The following is a 21,748-nucleotide window of genomic DNA, read 5'->3' on the forward strand; positions in this document are numbered from 1 at the left end:
ACTTCCAAACTCGTTCTATGAGACCAATTTCACCCTGATTCCAAAACCAGATAAAGACACACTAAGGAAAGAAAACTTCAGACCAATATCTCTAATGAGCATAGATGGAAAAATTCTCAATAAAATTCCAGCAAATGTAATACAAAAACATATTAAAAACATAGTGCACCATGATCAAGTGGGGTTCATCCCAGGGATGCAAGATTGGTTCAGTATATGGAAGTCAATAAATGTAATTCATCACATCAATAGACTTAAAGATAAGAATCATACGATCATCTCAATAAATGCAGAGAAAGCATTAGACAAAATACAGCACCCCTTCATGTTCAAAACATTAGAAAAATTAGGGATAATAGGAACATATTTCAACATTTTAAAAGCTTTCTATGCTAAGCCCAAGGCCAACATCATTCTAAATGGAGAAAAATTGAAAGCATTCCCTCTAAAAACTGGAACAAGACAGTGATGCCCTCTTTCACCACTTCTATTTAATGTAGTCCTTGAAACTCTAGCCAGAGCAATTAGACAGATGAAAGAAATTAAAAGATACAAATAGAAAAAGAAGAACTCAAACTATCACTATTTGCCAAAGACATGATTCTATACTTCGAGGATCTGAAAAATTCTGCCAGAAAACGTCTAGGACTAATAAATGAATTCAGCAAAGTAGCAGGATATAAAATCAACACCCATAAATCAAATGCATTTCTATACATCAGTGATGAATCCTCTGAAAGACAAATTAGGAAAACTACCCCCTTTACAATAGACTCAAAAAAAAATTGGGGAAATCAACTTGATGAAAGTGGTGAAAGACCTCTACAATGAAAACTACAGAACGCTAAAGAAAGAAATTAAAGAAGACCTTAGAAGATGGAAAGATCTCCTTTCTTCTTGGATAGGCAAAATTAATATTGTCAAAATGACTGTACTACCAAAAGCACTATACAGATTTAATGCAATTCCAATCAAAATCCCAATGACATTCCTCATAGGAATAGAAAAAGCAGTCATGAAATTCAACCAACCAATCTGCAAAGAGACCCAGAATATCAAAGGCAATCTTTAGCAAGAAGAGTTAAGCAGGTGGCATCGTTATACCAGGCCTTAAACTATCCTACAGAGCAACAGTAACAAAACCAGTATGATACTGGCACCAAAATAGACTGGTAGAGTTATGAAGAATAGAAGACACAAAGACTAACACACATAATTACAGTTATCTCATACTAGACAAAGGTGCCCAAAACATATATTGGAGAAAAGATAGCCTCTTCAAAAAATGGTGCTTGGAAAATTGGAAATCCACATGCAGCAAAATGAAATTAAGCCCCTATCTCTCACCACACACAAAACTCAACTCAAAGTGGATCAAAGACCTAGGAATTAGACCAGAGACCCTGCACCTAATAGGAGAAAAAGTAGGCCCAAATCTTCACCATGTTGGATTAGGCCCTGACTTGCTTAACAAGACTCCCAAAGTGAAAGAAATAAAATCAAGAGTCAATAAATGGAATGGATTCAAACTGAGAAGCTTCTTCTTAGCAAAAGAATCAATCAGTGAGGTAAAGAGAGAGCCTACAGAATGGGAGCAAATTTTTACCACACACACATCAAATAGAGCACTAATCTCTAGAATATATAAAGAACTCAAAACACTTAACACCAAAGAAACAAATAACACAATCAATAAATTGGCTAAGGGGGACCAGGGTTGTGACTCAGTGGTAGAGCACTTGCCTAGCATGTGTGAGGCACTGGTTTCGATCCCTGGCACCACATTAAAAATAAAGAAATAAAATAAAAGTATTGTGTCCATCTACAACCAAAAAATATTTAAAAAAAAATAATTTTAAAATTGGGCTAAGGAATTGAACAGATACTTCTCAGAAAAAGATATACAATCAATCAACAAATATATGAAAAAATGTTCAACATCTCTAGTAATTGGAGAAATGCAAATCAAAACTATTCTAAGATTTCATCTCACTTCAGTCAGAATGGCAGTTATTAAGAAAACAAGCAACAATAATTGTTGGCAAGGATGTGGACAAAAGGCACATTCACACATTGCTGGTGGGACTGCAAATTGGTGCAACCAATCTGGAAAGCAGTATGGAGATTCCTTAGAAAACTTGGAATGGAACCACCATTTGACCCAGCTATCCCACTCCTTAGTTGATACACAAAGGACTTAAAAACAGCATACTACAGGGACACAGCCACATCAATGTTTATAGCAGCACAATTCACAATAGCTAAATTGTGGAACCAACCTAATGCCCTGCAATAGATAAATAGATACAGAAACTGTGATATATGTGTGTGTGTCACACACACACACACACACACATAATGGAATATTACTCAGCATGAAAAGAGAATAAAATCATGGCATTTGCAGGTAAATGGATAGAGTTGGAGAATATTATGCTAGCTAGCCAATCCCCCCAAAACCAAAGACTGAATGTTTTCTCTGATAAGTGAATGCTGATCTATAATGGGGGAAGGGAGGGAGCATGGGAGAAATGGAAGAACTTTGGATAGGGCAAAGGGGAGGGAGGGGGAAACGGAGAGAGACCGACCGGGTGTAGGAAAGATAGTAGAAGGAGATGGACATCATTACCCTAGGTACATGTATGAAGAAATGAATGGTGTCACTCTACTTTATGTACAACCAGAGAAATGAAAAATTGTGCTCCATTTGTATACTATGAATTGAAATGCATTTTGCTGTCATGTATAACAAATTACAACAAATAAATTAATTAATTTAAAAAAGAATCATAAGGGATGAAGGAAGACACAAATACAAAAAGAAGTGAATAAAAAGTGTACTAAGATGTGATTAGGTTCTGATTTTCATTTTTTTAGGATCTAGAAATGTGCATTGCATAGAATTTTAAAAGACTTGAAATTTCAAATTTCAAAAGAACTGACTTGACAATGAGGCAACAGCTTGTCTGATTTATCCCTTGTTGATGGGAATGATGCCATAGAGCACAGAAGTGATTTGGTCACTGTCATACATGATGAGAAACATTTCAAATTCAATCTAACACACTTATATTCAACACCCATATATTTATCAGGCATTTATTCTACATCAAATAATTTTTTCCACCTGTCTTGTCAAATAACAAATGAACTTAAAATTTTTAAAATGATAACATTTTGACGGGCTTATGTAATAGAAACGTTCGTTTACAAAGGCTGGAACTGGTGGAAAGCCATGTTTTAAAGGATGTAAATAAGAGAAAAGTCACTCAGAGCATTTAAAAGGAGACCCCCCCAAAGGATAAAATGTCCATAATTTATGTCAGAGAAAATACTTACATATAATATCTATGTTTTTACTAGCATATGCTTTTACATATGTGTTCATAGTGGCTGTTTTAATTAAGACCATTTTACATAGCATCAATTAGAGCCTGCATATAAGATCGGCAGGCAAAATTTTGTTAATTCTGACTATGGAAAAGAACTTGAAATTCACTAGAGGAAAAATCAATTAATCCCATAAACTATATCAGATTATTCTTACCTTTAACGGAATCAGGTGAATGAATAGATTTAGTAGATCTATACTGTGATGTGGAACCCACTGACTCTTCAGCTGAACTAGTCAGAAGTGAATGCACTGGAGATTTCTTAGGAGAACAACTGAATGAACGGGAAGCTGAATTTTTCACTGTTGGACTTGCTGAAATTTTGCAAGAATAAAAGTAAAAGAAGTGATTAAAAATAGCATTCTATATCAAACTTTTGCATCGCGAGAGCTTGATTTTATACAGATCATTTTGTTTATGATTTCTTAGAAACGAGAGCAAGGTCTATCTCAGTTCTCCTAATGAATAAAAATAATGAATGATCAGCAATCAGAAATGATAGCCCCCAGTTAAGGTCTTGTTCAAATGCAGAAATCACACCTGGAAGCCAACCTGTAGAAATATTAATGAGCACCATCAAGGCCTTTTTCAAAGGTAAAAGGCCATGGGACTCACCTGTGGAAACACTTCAACCAACTCCTTTGTTCCAGAGGTGGGAAAACTAGAGGTAGGGCTGAACCCAGATGAAAGTTGAATGAAAAAATCAAAACTCGAAGGCCAGATGCCATGGGGCTGTTTTTCAATGCCTATTTTGCTCCATGCTCTACCCAGAACTATATAGAAGTTCCCAAGCTAGCACACCAAAATGGGTTTTTTTCTGCTATTAGGCCCCCTCCTGCATGGTGGGAGTTCTATCCCTTCTTGCTTAAATAAATCCTGCTCTGTTTACTCTTCCCTTTCATGACTGTCCCCGGATTTTATTCTTTAAAATTTGCGAGACAAGAACCCAGAGGAAATTGGCAAAACCGGGAATCTAGTCTAATCTCAAAAACTCCTGTTTCACTATTTTAACTTTTTCCATCAGAAGCCTGCTGTTATAAAGATCACTTTTTTTTTATAATTCTTAGAAATGAGAGTGCTGTCTGGCTCAATTCTCCTTTTTCTTTCACCCAATCAGTATTTGTTGAGCACTTGTTTTCTATCAGATAGGTTCAAGGTTCCTGAGATTTATCAGGAAACTAAATAGTTAAAGACTGTGTAGCTTTTGTTTAATTTATGGAGCTAACATAAATCAGTAAGTTGCATAGTATGCTACAAGATGATGTGTAACTTTCAAAAGGAAAAGGTTAAGGGGGATTGAAAGTATTAGGAAAAGGTTGTGGTTTTCAAAAAAGGTGGTAAGGGTTAAGTCTCACTGGGAACATAACATCTGGGCAAAACTTTAAGAAAGGTGAGGGGGTTAACAATATGGAGGCACAGTAGGTGTAAAGGCCCTAATGGGGAGCACCTGACATGTTCAAGGACAATTCAAGAGTGGATAAAGCAGAATGAATGGAGGAAGTAACAGGAGAGTTAATGGGGACTTAGAGGTTACAGTCATGACTTTGGCTTTCAAGCTCATGAAAATGGGGAGTTGCAGGGTTTTTAGCAGGTCCTGTCTTTGTGCTTTTGTAACAGTGGTCCACTGCACCTTTTTAATAGACCCTTCACAGCTCATTTTAAAAGAGACATGTTTTTCTTTTCCTTTTCCCCCTCTCCCCCTCCCTAACCCAGTGGCAGGGAACAGGATTACCCTTTACCCATCCGAGACCTCATTCATCATCTGTATTTGAGCACACACCCACCACAGTGACCAAGTAATTCACACTTGGAGGTTGGCACCATTAGATCTAAGGAATGGCTATCTCCCAAATTAACAACTGAATTACAACCTCCCCCCACTGAGGATTTGCCTTTGAAGAACTTCTTTAAAAGCCCTCTTCTCCCTGAAGGGCAGAATCACAGCCTCTGGGACAGGGGTCCCCTGTGTTTCTCCTTTGCTAGAAAAGCAATAAACCTTTTTTCTTTTTCTCAAAACTGTGTCTTTATTAAATTGCCATCAGGGACAAGGACAAGCTTTTGGTAGCACTTTCATTGAAGACTCACCTGTGCATTGAAAAGCGAAACAACTAGATGGATCTTCTAGGTCTCCTGCGTTCAACATAACTGGCTCTCTGAAACATAAAATCAGTAAGGAAAGTATTCTGGTTATTCTGGTTATAAAGTATTCTTATGAACTCCTGTCAACACAGGCAAATTTGATGGCTTAAAGTAAAACTTAAGGTAGCAATCATAATCCTAAACTGTAGGAGTCTTAACATACCCTAAGATGGAGATTTGAAGTTGCGTTGTCACTTTGCATTCTGCACCCATGAACATTTTTCAGGATGAAGTAACATATAATTTTGGTCAGAAAATTCATGTTTGAGTAATAATCCTACAAACCCAAATCATCTTTTCATGAATTTTAAGAAATGCATCTTAATGACTCATTTAAAATTGAAGAAACCAAAGACAGCAGCAACAACAAAAATCTCTTAGCATTAGTAGTATCAGTTTACAAAAGTATAAGACTTAATTAAATAAAAAAGTTAAACTATGCAGTTCTTTGTGAATTGGGTAGTCTAAGAAGGTCACAGCAGTTCTCAAGGTGGTTTGTGAGATCAAAGCTATTTTCATTAAGATGTTCTCAGAAAATACCAGAGGAGTTCCCCCACCAGGTGCTGTGCTGATAGCTGATATCATGGCAAGTTAGATCCAATTGTTATTTTTCTTTTATTTTTGTGATACTGGGTATTGAACCTAGAGGCTTGCACTTGCTAGGCAAGCGCTCTATCACTGAGCTACATCTTCACCCTTTTTTATTTTTTTTGAGACAGGGTCTTGCTAAATTGCCCAGGTTGGCCTTGAATTTATAATCCTCCTGCCTCAGCCTCCCAAGTAGTTACAATTGTCTTTTGTTGTTGTTGTTGTTCTTTTTAGTTATAAATGAAAATAGAATATATTTTGACATATTATACATATGTGGAGTACAACTTTCTATTCTTCTGGTTATACACGATGTGAAATTACATTGGTCATGTATTCATATATAAATATAGGAAAGTTATGTCAGATTCATTCTACTATCTTTCCTATTCCCATTCCCCTTCCCTTAATTCCCTTTTGTCTAATCCAAAGTACTTCTATTCTTCCCTACTCCCTCCCTTATTGTGAGTTATCATCTGGATATCAGAGAAAACATTTGCCTTTGGTTTTTTGGGATGGCTTATTTCACTTAGCATGATAGTCTCCAGTTCCATCCATTTACCAGCAAATGCCATAATTTAATTCCTCTTTTTGGTTGAATAGTATATAGTATATATATAGTATATACAATATTCCATTGTGTATATTACACCATTTTCTTTATCCATTCATCTGTTGAGGGTCATTTAGGCTGGTTCCATAGTTTAGCTATTGTGAATTGAGCTGCTATAAACATTGATATGGCCATGTCACCATTATACGCTGATTTTAAGTCTTTGGGGTATATGCTGAGGAGTGGGATAACCGGGTCAAATGGTGGTTCCATTCCAAGTTTTCTGAGGAATCCCCATACTGCTCTCCAGATTGGTTGTACCAATTTGCAGTCCCACCACCAATGTATGAGTGTACATTTTTCACTATATCCTTGCCAAAATTTATTGTTATTTGTATTCTTGATAATTCCAATTCTGGACAAAGAGCTATAGAACTAAATAATACAATCAAAAATTTAGACTTAATAGACATATATATATATATATATATATATATATATATATATATAGTATTTTGTCCATTAATGACTGAATATGCTTTCTTCTCAGCAGCACATGAATCCTTCTCTAAAATAGACCATATCTTAGGCCACAAAGCAACTATTAGCAAACACAAAAACTAGAGACGATACGTTGCATTCTATCAGACCATATTAGAATAAAATTAGAAATCAATGATAAAATAAAATAGAAGCTATTCTAACACATGGAGACTAAACAATATGTTATTGAATGATCAATGTGTAGCAGAAGAAATCAGAGTGAAATAATAAAAATACTTAGCAGTAAATGAGAATAATGACACAACATATCCAGTTGTGTTTTATTAAGCCATACATTAAACTATGGAACAATATCCTCTCCATGATTTTTTTGAAGGATATAGGGTTTTTTATCCACTCATAAAATGTAGTATTCTGGTAATTTCATTGTTGAAGAAAGCAATTTTTTCTAAGTCATGGAGAGCTTTAGTTGTCTCAAGGGAGTAACTACTCCACCCACCTCTACCTACATAGTTCAGCTTTGGTCCCCAAAGGCAGTACATAGTAGGAGTCACTAGCATGTACTTAGCAGACTTAGCAGACTTACTTACTTAACCTTATCAAATTGTTGAAGAAGTCTCTCAGTTTTCATTTCTAACCTACATATGGGAAAATAATGCCTACCTCATAGATTAGATGAGGTAGATTAAATATGTCTAAAACAACCAGAAAATAAAAAAAATAAAATACAGTAAAGTTACTATTAATAGGTACTACGTAGTGTTATATCCTCAAGTGAAAAGGAAATCAAAATTTCACTTTTTATATTAATAGAAAGGTATATTTAGAAAGACTCAAGTTTACAATTTTGTGGTCAAGTAGCAGAGGCTGTAAGATAATATTTTTAATGCTGTCTTGAATCATTCCCTAAATAAGTATTTACTAAAGGGCTATTTGGTGGTAGGCATTATGCTTGGTGCTGAAGATGTGGTGATGAATGAGCCTCAGTTTAACTGAAATTACAACAGTAGAAACCATTTTCCTACTCTTAAGACAAAAAGAGGGCTCTGATAGCTCTATTTTTTATGGGTGGTAAAAACAGAAAAAATAAAAATAAGTTTTTGCCAGTGGCTGGTCAATAAGTAGACCTTGAGAATAGGTCTATTTTGCTCACTATAATTTTCTAAGGGTTTAGCACAGCACATGGCACATTATGGATAGTAAATAATCTTTTTTAAAAAAATATTTTTTTAGTTGTAGGTGGACACAATACTTTTATTTTGTTTATGTCGTGCTGAGTATCAAACCCAGGGCCTCACACATGCAAGAGGAGCACTTCACCACTAAGCCCCAGTCCCAGCCCCTAGTAAAAAATCTTTGAGTTAATTAATGAAGAATAGTAAAAGGTACATTTTGAAAATTGGAGGCTGGTAAGATAATTTCTTACCTGCTGAGTGTTTCACTGGACTTGCTCCCTTCGGTAGAGTCCCTTAATGAATTGTTGCTTCTGTCAGTAGAAGAATGAGAAAAATTAAATACTACACAATGTTACTTCCTTATCAGTCTAGTAAAGGTCTGTGAGAGAAATAATTTGTTTTGTTTTGTTTTGTCACGGGGGACTGAACCAAGAGCCTTGTGCATGCTACACCCTAGCCTGATTTAGTCTCATCCAGGATGAAATGATACCATATGGTAGACAGGTTAACATATCACTGAGCATTAATTATATAACAAAATTATATAATAAAATAAAATAGTTCATCTGAATATTACTCTCAGATAGATGCAGATTCAAAGGAGTCTGGGCCTCTGACTTTTCCAGGTAGAGAGAAAATTATATAGAGAAAAGCTTGAAGACAAAAAGACATGAAGCTCTGGGAATTGGGAGTAATCTGGTTTGATTAGAACATAAAATGGGAGTAAAGGCGGACGGCTGATAAATTAGAAGATTCTTCAGTGCAGACTAAGGGACAATGTACTTCTTGCAACAGGCAGTGAGTTACTGAAAATATCAAGCAATGAATAATAAATTAATAGTAATCTCTTTTTCCTTTTTGGCTAAAGTATTCTCAGAAGTTGTCTTGATTTTTTTTTTTTGTATCTTACTTTAAGGTTGTGGATTTCATTTTTTTATGTTCTTATTATTTAATGAGTTCATTTAAAATTCAGCTATTCAACTACTGATGAAAGTAGACTTGTTTTTAGTAAGGTTTTTATAAACCTGTGTTGAAGTTGTTATAATTCCCTTCTGGACCATTCTTCTCTTTACATTTATATAAGCCATTGTAAACATGTATAGAACAATCTTTTTGGTATGGCATGCCTTATAATAAATAGCATCAGATGGCTAAATATCAGTGCTTTGGACTAAATGTTCATAGTTCCTTCAAAGGCCCATGTGTGGAAGGCTTGGTCCCGAGGATGTGCTATTGGAAGGTGTGGAACCTTTAGGAGATGGGACCTTATGGGAGGTCCTTAGGTCACTGGGGCATGGGCACAAAGGAGATTGTAGGAACCAGCTCTTTCTATTTCTCTTTTGCTTCCTGTAAATGATGTGAGCAGTTTGCTCCATCACTTGTTTCCCATCATTGTTATCAGGAAGCCCAACAGAGTCCCAAAGCAATGGGTCTACCAGATCTTAGACGGGAACTTTTAGAACTATGAACTAAATAAACCCTTTATAAGTTAATTATCTCAGTTTTTTTGTTGTTGTTGTTTTGTACTGGGGATGGAATCCATGGGCACTTTACCACAAAGCTACATCCCCAGTTCTTTTTTATATTTGATTTTAATATAGGATCTCACTAAGTGCTATAGCTGGCCTTGAGTTTGTGATATTCTTGCCTCATCCTTCTGAGTTGCTGAGATGACATCTCCAGGAATTTTGTTATAGTGAGAGAAAGCTGACATAATCAGTGAAATCTAAAATAAGCAAAAAAGAAATGCCTATAAAGTTGGTTTCTAGAAAGTAAATTAAGTTCATTTCATTGAAATCCCTTTTAGAGTCAATTTAACAATGGAACGAGTTTTCTTCACTGAAACCAATATGCCCATGAAGTTCCATGAAAACAGTCCAAATAGACTTTGTAAGTTACCAGCCCACATATAAATCCTGGACAATTAATTAGATTCAGATTTTCAGATTCTTCTTACCTATGGCATATCTCTGATCTCATGCTTGATTCAGTCATGCAATCTCTTACTCTTTCATTTCTGTGCAGACACATATAATTTTCAGTTAATTATATATAGGTCAATTTCCAGATTCTATGTCTTTTTAAAAATCAATTGCTCACATGAATTCAATTTTTTATGAGCTAAAAATGTGGATTTTAGGCCTCCAAACAAATTTAATAAAGGGTTACCTCTGGAATTCATAAAATCAAAAATAATTTCCTTCTATGGATTCTTAAGTGTTAGGCAGAATGTAGGCTGTCATGACAAAGGTCGTTTTGTAGGATTACAAAAAATTAACATAAGTTCTCTAAAGGCAGGGATCAAATACATTCATGTTTGACATAGTCCAAACAGCTCAAGTGTGTCACTAGTGGCAGGAGTAATGGAAACCTGACCAGGGAAGCCACGTTAATCCTGTGGATGATCAGTGCTAGGAGTCAGGGGTTCTAGCTTTTACTTCTAGGTTTGTTTCTTAGCTTCATAGAAGGAGGGGAGTTAATCTATGTCCAAATTCACTCATCTATCTAATGAACTAAATATTACTATTCTATCTTAGAAGGCATATTATAGTTATGACAAAAATGAAAGTGTTCTTTAAGTGAAAGTATTCTTTAATGGAGTGGCCAACAGAACATTTCTGACAATACATGATTCAAACAATGCAATGATATGTTAGGCAATTGTACTGTTACTGATGTTTTACTATTATTATTAATAATATTTATAACAATGAGATAAATCCAGCAAATATTTTGGCACCTTTAGTAAATATATACTAATTGAACATCTTAAGGAAATGAATATTGTTTATATAGATATTATATCAGAAAGTAGTATTTTTAGATATTTGCCAAATAACCAGAAATAAATATTAGAAAAATGAAAAAATATAAAAAATATACATCATTTAAAAATGCTTTAAGATAAGGTAGGGTAAATGACAATGCACAATAAAGTTAAAAAGCATTTTTGAAAAGAATATGAGAATCTCATTGATTTACACAGTACAGACTAGTGAGGTACTAAATCCTTTTTGGCTCTGACCTTTTATTAATTGGGTGTGTGTAATTGTCATGAATGCCTAGAGAATGAAGGTTCTTCCCTAGTTTACACTGAGAGTGTTCTGTAGTTCTCAAGTTTCTAGTTTTAGCTCCACCATTGGAGCATGTGTTGTAAGCAAACACGTGCTGGTTGTTGTGATGGTCAAATAAGATTATGGCTCTCAAATATGCTGGGAATTATAAATTCCTATACAAATATAACTTTGAGTAACACCTTGGACTGGCTACTTTTTGAATGAATGACTATATTATTTTTTGTTGATGTCAAGCTTTTTTTTTTTTTTGCTTTTGGTTAATTTTTGTCTAACTCCTCCTCTTTCATGTTGCTTCCCCCTGCTAACTTCAGACACTCTTACAAATTATTTTAACCTCAGCCTCCCAGAGAGGAACGTGGACAACTTAATGGCAAACCACTCATGAGAGGAGCTCCCTACTCCGAGTGTGCTTGGTCCCATGCAGCACATACAAGGCTCCGAGAGATGGTGTTCTCCCACTCTCCTCAGGTTTGGTCAGAGGCAAGGACGGCTCCTCATTAATCACACTTCTCAGTTCTTGGAGAAGCTGTTTCAGGTCCCTTGTTGGGTCTTCTTTCAGTACATTAGCCTTCATGCAGTGCTGAATTAAAACAATGAACAAAACAAAGACTTTTTTTTCAGATGTGAATGTTATTTTCTGTCATAAAATTAACCAGCTCTTAAATAGAAATTATGGAAGAGCAAGAAGAGGAAAATAAAATTGACTACACAGGTATAAAAATCTTACCCCACTCTGGAATAAGCAATAACAATCAATCAATAATTGATAGAGTACTATAACTTAATGTGTGTATATGTATGTATATGTGTGTGTGTTTGTATATTCAAGTGCATTTATATATACATATGTGGTTTCAAATTATACACATTAATTTTTAATTTTAACAATGTGGTATGAACATCCTTAACATGCTATGAAATATTTTCAATTACATCTGGGCAAAACAATTTTGTTACTTTGTTTAGAGACAAATTAATTTTTTTTTTATGGTCTGGGGATTGAACACAGGGCTTGTGCATGTGAGGCAAACACTCTACCAAATGAGCTATATCCCCAGCCCATAGAGATAAACTAATTTTATAAAGCTACAGAACTTTAGAAGTAAAAAAAAAAAAGATGAATTAATCTATTTCCATTTCACTAATGAAGAAAAAGACATCCAATATTTTCAAACTGTTAGTTGACATTTGATAAAGACTGATGTAGTATTCTCCAATGAATATTTACAATATAATAATAAGTGTAGAAGTACCTAATAGGCACATCAAGAAGGGAAGCCACATGGTAGTCAGAAGTTGCCACAGTGAGTATGTGGACTCAGTGTGTCACTGAGCTATTCTACCTGAGTCGTGCATTCCATTGTAGATTTACATCTGCAGGGCAGATTGATTCTGAGGGTTGAACACCGCAAAATTTTGGTTCTTTGGGCTTTTCCCCACTTCCCACCTTCACTGATAGAGCATGTACAATATCCAGCTGGAGATATCATGAGCTCTAACTCAAAAGTGTCACAGTGTTGTCTTTCTAGTATACCAATAGTCATCTTGCCACAATGAGTCTAAAGTTTCATAAACTAGATTCCATTAAATTATTAAATTTGATTGTCTTCACTTAGAAAGTATAAAGATGTGAACCAGTTTCTTAATCATGAGTGAAAACATCTCTTTCCCAGTAGATTATCCCATTTTACTAATCCCTGGGTTTGTTCTTATTCTAACCTTGAGACACATAATATCCACTGTGGAATAACATCTCATAAACTTGATTAAGAAAACTTAATCCTATTGTAGTCCTCAGTCACTTTAGCTCTATCCTGGACTTCATATCTTCTGTCCACTAGAAAGTATATTTAATAAGCTCTGGCAATTATTAAAATGTATAAGTACTTGACATTTATTACAAATGATCAGTATCACTGGGTGTGGTGGCAATATGCTTATCTGCCCTTGCTTGATCACCAAAGCATGAGGGAGGTGGAAAAATACCTTTAACATTTTGATGTGTTTGCTTCCCATTGTTTTGGGATGTGCAAATTTATAGAACAAGTTGAAAGGACTATTTTAGGTTTGGTTTTTAGTAAAACAGGAGTAAGTTTCTTTTCTTCTTACCTTACACCTTCTATCTCTGGTAGCTGCTATGTTGGGCCCCTCTGAGGTTGAGAGAGTAGGAGAGAAAGGTATTGTGGGGAAAGAAGGCCCTACCTGAGTGGTCCTGGTGTGATGTCTGGGGACTTTAGAAGCAGAGGACCAGGTTTCTAAGCCTTATTTATACATGCTCCTGCCCAGCCCTGAACTCTCAGCAGTTTTTATATTTGTGGTGATCCCACTAGGTGGTCCCCTTTAGTAGGATTCTTTTTAAGATGTCCCTTTTCTAGGGCCTGTATATGGTTCATAAGAAGCAGGTTTTTTAACTTTGCCCTCCTCTGGGGAGAGTGTCACATAATACCAAGAAGGCAATACTCTTTACTTTGCCAACTATAGATAAGCTATTCATTATAGACTTCTCTCAAGAAGTATGATAAACCAAACCCTACGAAACACTTGTCAGGCTCTGGAAAAGTGTACCTGAAACTCCATAATTCACTTGCTGCAGGGGAGGAGGGAAAAAGCTCACAGACAAGTCCCCTCCAATATTTCTTTCTATGGGTCCCTTCAACTTCCACGCTCTCTTCTTTCAAAATCTTGAATTGATGACAAGCCAAGAGTAGTGAAGAAGTTATCACAGTCTTTTAGCTTGTGTGGTATAGGTGGTATAGGTCCTATGTAGGGGCTGGGGCTGTAGCTCAGTGGTAGTGCACCTGCTTGGCATGTGTGAGGCACTGGGTTCAATTCTCAGCACTGCATATAAATAAATAAAATGAAGGTCTATCAACAACTAAAAACATTTTTAAAAAGTTGTCTGTGTATACACATACTCAATCACCAGATTTGAAAGATCATGAGCATTTTCCCACTGAACATTAGTTTAAAATACAATTGATGTAATAACATACATGCAGTCTAGTGATGTGGGAGGCGAAGGCAAGAGGATCATAGTTTGTGGTCTGTCTCAGCAACTTAGTGAGACCATGTCTCAAAAAATAAAAAGGACTGGGGATATAGCTCAGTAGTAGAGCACCCCTGGGTTCAATCCCTAGTACTGGAAGAAAAACAATCCATTACAAATGATCAATATCACTGGGGGTGGTGGCAATATGCTTATCTGCCTCACGTTTCTAATTTTTTAAACAAGTGCTAAGTCCACAAAAATGATAACCTAAATGAAAGAGAACAGGTTCTTGAAAGCTAATCTGCCCAAACTCAAACAAGAAGAAACAATTTAAATGGGCAAATATCTATTAAAGTAATTGAATTGATAATTAATAACCTTCCAAACAGAAAGTACCAGACTCAGGTGGGTTCACTCATGAATTCTATTGGACATTTAAGGAAGAAATGATACTAATTTTTCTACTCTCTTTCAGAAAATAGATGTCAAAGGGATACTTCTTAATTCATTCTATGAGTCCAGCATTAGCCTAATACAAAAGCCAAAGACATTGCAAGAAAAAGAAGATCAACATCTTCTAGGAATATAGATGTAAAAATTCACAAGAAAATATTAACAAATTGAGTTCAACAATATCTAAAAAATTATATACCTCAACCTAATGGGATTTACTCCAGGTATGCAAGGCTGGATTAACTTTCAAAAATCAACTAATGTAATACATCACATCAAAAGATCAAAGAAGGGCTGGGGATGTGGCTCAAGTGGTAGCGGGCTCGCCTGGCATGCGTGCGGCCTGGGTTCGATTCTTAGCACCACATACAAACAAAGATGTTGTGTCCGCCAATAACTAAAAAAATAAATATTAAAATTCTCTCTCTCTCTCTCTCTCTCACTCTCTCTTAAAGAAATCTAAAAAAAAAAAAAAAACACATTAGCTATTCTGAACTTTCCTACATTGTCTAAATTGGGAATAAGAAAGACAGACTTGAATTCCTATTCAAAAGATCAAAGAAAATCAACCATATTAATAAATGCAGAAAAAGAAACTGACAAACTTTAAAAAAATTTAAGGTACTGGGAGCAGTAGCTCAATGATAGACCACTTGATTCGCACATATGAGGCACTGGGTTCAATCCTCAGCATCATAAATAAATAAATAAAGATGTATAACCATCTACAACTAAAAAAAAATATTTAAAATATTTTGAGGTACTAGAATTGAATCAAGGGGTGCTTTACCACTAAGCTATATCCCCAGCCCGTTTTATTTTTTATTTTGAGACAAGCTCTCACTAATTGACCAGGCTGGCTTTGAAACTTATGATGCTCCTGCTTTAGTCTCCTGAGCATCTGGGATTATAGCATGTACCACCACGCTCAACAATGTCTGACAAAATTTAACAGCCATCCATGATAAAATCTCTCAGCAAACTAGAAATAGAAGGAGGGATTTCCTCAATTTGAGAAAGAAAATGTACAAAAATCATATAGTTAACATGATATTTAATGACTAGAAACTAGATGCTTTCTCATTTAGATCAGAAATATCAGAATATCTCTTTTCACCATCACTTCTAGTCAAGATCATACTAGAAGTTCTAGCTAATGCAATATAAAACACATGAGTGCAAGCATACTCACAGAGGAAATAAAAAGTATGCAAATTTGTAAAACAAGAAATAAAACTGTCTTTGTTCATAGCTGAAATGGCTGCCTATGTAGAAAATCCCAAAGAATCGACAACAATAACAACAACCATCACCAACAAACTCCTGGAATAAAAAGGAGATTATAACAAGGTGGAAGAATATAAATTTAATTTAAAATTCAATTGCTTTCCTATATACCAGCAATAAACAATGAGAATTTGAAATTTAAAATACAATACCATTCATAATAGCCCCCAAATATAAAATACTTAGGTATAAATTTAGCAAAATATGTAGAAAATCCAGATAGGAAAACTATAAAATTCTGATGTAAGAAATAAAAAGATTTAAATAAATGAAGAGATATTCCATATTATGGATAAGAATATTCAATATTATTATATCAGATCTTCCCAACTTGATAAACAAAATCAATGCAATCCCAAAACAAAATCCCAGTAAGTTATTTTGTGGATATAGGCAAAGTGATTCTAATGTTTATATGGAAAGGCAAAAGACTCAGAATAGCCAATATGATATTGAACAAAGTCAGAGAACTGATACTACACAACTTCAAGATTTACCATAGGGGCTGGGATTCAGCTCAATGGCACAGACCTTGCCTACTATGCTTGAGTTCAATCCCCAGCACCACAATTCAAACCATAAAGTTACAGTAAACAAGATAGTATTGGTCAAAGAATAGACAAAAAGACCAATGGCAGAGAACAGTGAGCCCAGAATAGCCTCACAAATATGTAGTCAATTATCTTTGAAAAGGAAGCAAAGGCAATTCAGTAGAGACAGGACAGTATTTAAACAAATGGTTCTGGAACAACTGAACATCCACATGGAAAAAAATGAATCCAGACACAGACCTTATATCTTTCACAAAAGGTAACTCAAAATGATCATAGTTCCCAGTATAAAATGTAAAACTATGAAAATCCCAGAAAATAACATAGGGGATACAAACACATGATCTATGAAAGAAAACATTGATAAGTTGGGCTTCATTAAGATTAAAAATTTTGCTCTGGTAAGACAATGTCAAAAGATTAAAAAAGCAAAACACACACACTTTCAAAACACATAACTGATAATGGACTGATACCCCAAATAGACAAAACAAATAAAAAAGAACAAAAAGATCTTATAAAACTCAATAAGGAAACAAATATCACAATTTTCAAAAAAAAAGGACAAAAGTTCTGAACAGAAATTTTACCATAAAATATATATAGATGGCAAATCAGCAAATTAAAATATGGTCACATCAACATCATATATCATTAGAGAATTGCATACTAAAACAATAAGATACTACTAAACTCCTATTAGAATGGCTAAAATGCAAAATGCTGATAACACCAAATGCTGTGCCCCAGCCATTTTGAAAGTTAGCTTGGCAGTTCCTTACAAAATTAAATATGCTGTTGCCCAAGTGAGTTGAAACCTTAATATCCACACAAAAAATTTCACTTGATTCTTTTATCACTTCTTTATGTATAACTGTCAAAACTTGAAAGCAATCAAGATATCCATACTATTCAATAGTATTCAGCAATTAAAATAAATTAGCCATTAAGCCATGAAAAGATCTGAAAATGTACCTTAAAAGTATATTGAATATATACTTTTAATATATTAAAATTGTCAAGATCATTGTACTGTCATGTGTAGCTAATAAAAAAAAAAAAAAAAGTATATTGCTAAGTAGCCCGGCACGGTGGTACAGAGGCTGAGATAGGAGGATCACAAGTTCAAAGCCAGCCTCAGCAAAAAGTGAGGCACTAAGCAACTCAGTGAGACCCTGTCTCTAAATAAAATATAAAATAGGGCTGGGGATGTGGCTCAGTGGTTGAGTGCCCTGAGTTCAATCCCTGGTACTTCCCAACCCAAAAAAGTACATTACTATATGTAGGGAAGCCAATATACTATATATGATTCAATATACTATATGAAAAGCCTATATGCTATATGAGTCCAACTATAAGACATCTGGAAAAGACAAAACTATGGAGATAGTAAAAAGATCAGTAGTTGCCAATAGTCCAAGGAAAGGGATGAAGGGATGAGTAAGCATAGCACAGGAGATTTTTAGGGTGATGAAACTAATGTATGCTACTGTAATGGGAGATGCATATCTTTAGGCATTTGTGAAAATCTATATAATTTTTAAAAAATATTTATTTTTGTAGATGGTGTAGATGGACACAACCCAATGCTTTTATTTTTATGTGGTGTTGAGGATCAAACCTGGGTCCCGCCCATGCAAGGCGAGCCTGAGCCACAATCCCAGCCCCAAATCTATATAATTTATAAGACAAAGAATGAACCCTGATGTAAACCATTAGTTAATAATGAATTGATACTGGCTTGTCAATTAAAGCAAATATACCACATTGATGCAATATGTTAATAGTGGTGTTATGGGCCAAATTACATGTGCCTTGACCAGACAAACTCCTTTCTACCCTTAGACTCCATTTCATTTAAGAAATGCTTCTCCTGAGAAAACCCTGCCTCTGCCACCTCCTTCTAAGCATATCCTGTTTGGCAATTCAGGGTGGTTGAAAGTGTTTCTGTTATTCTTATACAATGTATTATTAAGAAATGCATTTGTAAAATGTTCTCATTTTAATTCCCATTTTTCTTAGGCAGTATCTTGAACTGGGTCATTCTGACCCACTTCCTATATTGCTATGGTTTTGACTTGTAGTTTTGGGCTATAAAAGAGATACCCTACCTCTGGCAAGGGGTTGAAGGTTGCAGAGGCAAATTGCTTACTGCCATTCTGATCCACATCTGTGAATAAAGTCCCATGTCTTGCTTCAAGACTGACCTGGTAATTTATTTCAAATGCACCACAACAATAGGAGAAACTGGATTGGGGGTGGGCGAGGGAATCTATGGGAGCTCTCTGTACTTTCTATTCAATTTTTCTGTAAAATTAAAACTGCCCTAAAAATAAAGTTTACTAAATTAAGAAAAGAAATTATGAGCTTTGAAAGCAAAAAACAATCAGAAAGTCATATCAATGTGTATGCTGATCAGTCAAGTATGATACCAAGAGTGCTCATCATATTATACCCTTCCCATTATCATTTAACATGTGAATATGGTCATTCATTGTTTGTTTACAAATGAGTTTGAAAATTGTTCACATCTATGGGTTTTTTTCATTTCTTCTTTGTGAATTTGTTACTTTAGATAACATTATTGGTGAATGTGTTATCTTTAGAACACTATTAGTGCGTGTGCTATTTTCCTCTATAGATGAACAGTTATTCATTTTTTAGCTATTGGTTGTGGTTTCCTTTTAATTTCTGTTTATAGTGGTCTGTGATTTAAGAATTTTTATTTAGTCAAATAGTCAAAATTATCAATCCTTCCTTTTAATGTTTGTTTTTTAACAATCTTTTCTTTTTTGTAGGTAGGTACTGGGGACTAAACTCAGGGACATTTAACCACTGAGAAACATCCTCAACCCTTTTTTGTTTTTAAGTTTGAGACAGGGTCTCACTAAATTGTTTATGGTCTTGATAAATTGCTGAGGCTGGCTTTCAACCTGCGATCCTCCTGCCTTGGCCTCCTCAGCCACTGGGATTTTAGGCGTGTGCCACCATACGCAGCTTGTTCATTTTTTAAAAATACTTTACTGCTTATTACATATGAAATTCATCTTTGATTTATAACATAAGCAAAATATACTTTTAAACTTAGAAAATACCTGGGAAATAAATTCTAAAATATGATTTACATATGATTCTTGTCAGTTTAGTAAAGAACTAACCAAATATAAACTCTTCCTGAAGTAAGGAGCCCAGCAAAGAGTCTTACTCCCTGCACTCTAGTCTGTGATGATTAGGATATACTACAGGTTGTTTCCAGGAAACATACACTTGCAGAGCAAGACTACAACCTTTTGGCTTCAGGAAAAGAATATAAGCTGATGTTGCTATTGTTAGACTTAAGGTTTATTTTGTGTTTCTATTAATTTTTCTATATTTTTATATTTCCTTATATCTTATATTTCTATTAATTTTACTCTAAATTCATTTTATGTTAGATTTATTTCTAAAATTACTACTAAATTATATCTCTAATGTACTTCCAAATACTATTCTAATGGCATTGAGTCCATTACAGGCTCATTTATAAGTGATGATTTAAGATAAGTAATGCTTAGGGAGAGTGTGCACTTCTTGACTATTTCTATCTCCATTCTCTAAAGACAAAAGATAAATGAAAAAGCTGAATATAAAAACTTGATTTCATTTAGTTTGAATTAGACTATTCTATTCTGAGAATATCTGACCAAATCCATCCTCTCATAACTTATATCATTTTAAGAGAATGTAATAAAAATGGAACACACTATTTTTATAGTATGTTAAAAATAAATGAGTGGGAAAACAGGACAAAAGTCATAATAAAGTAATAATAAAGATTTTTAGCAAAAAATCTTGTGCATACCATGGGTACTCCAGTGGCAAAGATCAAGTATAGCCAGTACAAATTATAGTGCATATGTATAGAATCTGACATATAATCAAATAAATTATATAATCATGGAAATATTTTCAGTTTTTATGCTGAAATAGTCTTTCTGAAACATAAATCTAAAATACTTCTATATCAAACTAGTAAGACTTCTAAATAAAACTTCCAGTTATATATATATATACACACATACATGTTCTAGGCATCTGAGCATGGACCAGATCACATAATGTAACTTTCCTGGTTTGCCTACTTTCTCACCTATAACACAAGGGAAAGCTCTTGAATTACTATAAACACATTTGAAGCTCTAACTGTATGATCTTCATTTACAAAGACCTAATAAAACACAATATTAGTTTAGGTAGAGTATCTATGTACATAACAGCTATTTAAATTATTTTTGAAATAGCATTTAGCAAAATAGTATAGAGAATCATGACTGTATATTGGTTAAGAACACAAGTTCTAGACTCACGATGTCTGGGTTAAGTCTTGATTCAACTGTGTTTTTGTTGACTGAAGTCTCTATGTCACCTAGCTCCTCAAATCTCAGTTTCCTTGTCTGTAAAACAGGTATTATAATGATAGCATCTACCTCATGTAAATATTGTGGGGAATAAGTAGGATAATCTATAAAATACGTTGCACAGTGCTGGGCACATGAGTGTTCAGTAAATCTCAGTTACTATTAGAATCATGAAATAAAAGGACTAAAATAAAGATAAAAGATAAATGAAGGGGCAATGAAGAACAATGCAGACAGCAATGACCTACTTCTGAACAAGACACATTGGCATTTATTTGTGCTCTATTTGAAGCCCTCCACTAAAATACATTAAAGAAACTAAGAAGAATAAAGATGAAAGGAGAGAGATCACTGAGTAATGGCAACATTGCGGGGTGGGGGGAGGGGCCGGGAAGCTAGAAAGCAAATTGGTAATTTGTAGTTGATTTAGCAAAACAAAGAAAGCTAAAACCTGATTTTAAATCCTTTGGCTACATACTGAGGAGTGGGATAACTGGGTCAAATGATGGTTCCATTCCTGGTTTTTTCAGCGAATCTCACCATAGTGTACATCCACAGGAAATTAAATTTAAAAAAAGAAACTATGGGTAAATGGCAGAGAGATCAATAGAGGGAAGGGAGCAGGGGGTAGGAATGGGAAGGG

At 34.7% G+C, this 21,748-nt stretch overlaps 1 protein-coding gene across 3 annotated transcripts in view; it reads right to left on the reverse strand.

The window, feature by feature from the left end:
• Positions 1-21,748, reverse strand: part of Ccdc158 (coiled-coil domain containing 158) — an 80,405-nt gene that overhangs the window by 6,891 nt on the left and 51,766 nt on the right. For 2 of the 3 annotated variants that reach the window (XM_076864870.2, XM_076864869.2), the window contains exons 17-21: positions 11,860-12,008; positions 10,309-10,368; positions 8,603-8,662; positions 5,478-5,545; positions 3,548-3,706 (exon numbers count right to left, since the gene is read on the reverse strand). In XM_076864870.2, coding sequence (XP_076720985.1) covers positions 3,548-3,706; positions 5,478-5,545; positions 8,603-8,662; positions 10,309-10,368; positions 11,860-12,008 — 496 coding nt within the window. Of the gene's footprint in view, positions 1-3,547; positions 3,707-5,477; positions 5,546-8,602; positions 8,663-10,308; positions 10,369-11,850; positions 12,009-21,748 lie in introns of all 3 variants that reach the window. The other variant, XM_076864868.2, reaches the window with a different exon arrangement.

Source organism: Callospermophilus lateralis, chromosome 8, assembly GCF_048772815.1.
Source record: "Callospermophilus lateralis isolate mCalLat2 chromosome 8, mCalLat2.hap1, whole genome shotgun sequence".
Classification (NCBI taxonomy): Eukaryota; Metazoa; Chordata; class Mammalia; order Rodentia; family Sciuridae; genus Callospermophilus; species Callospermophilus lateralis.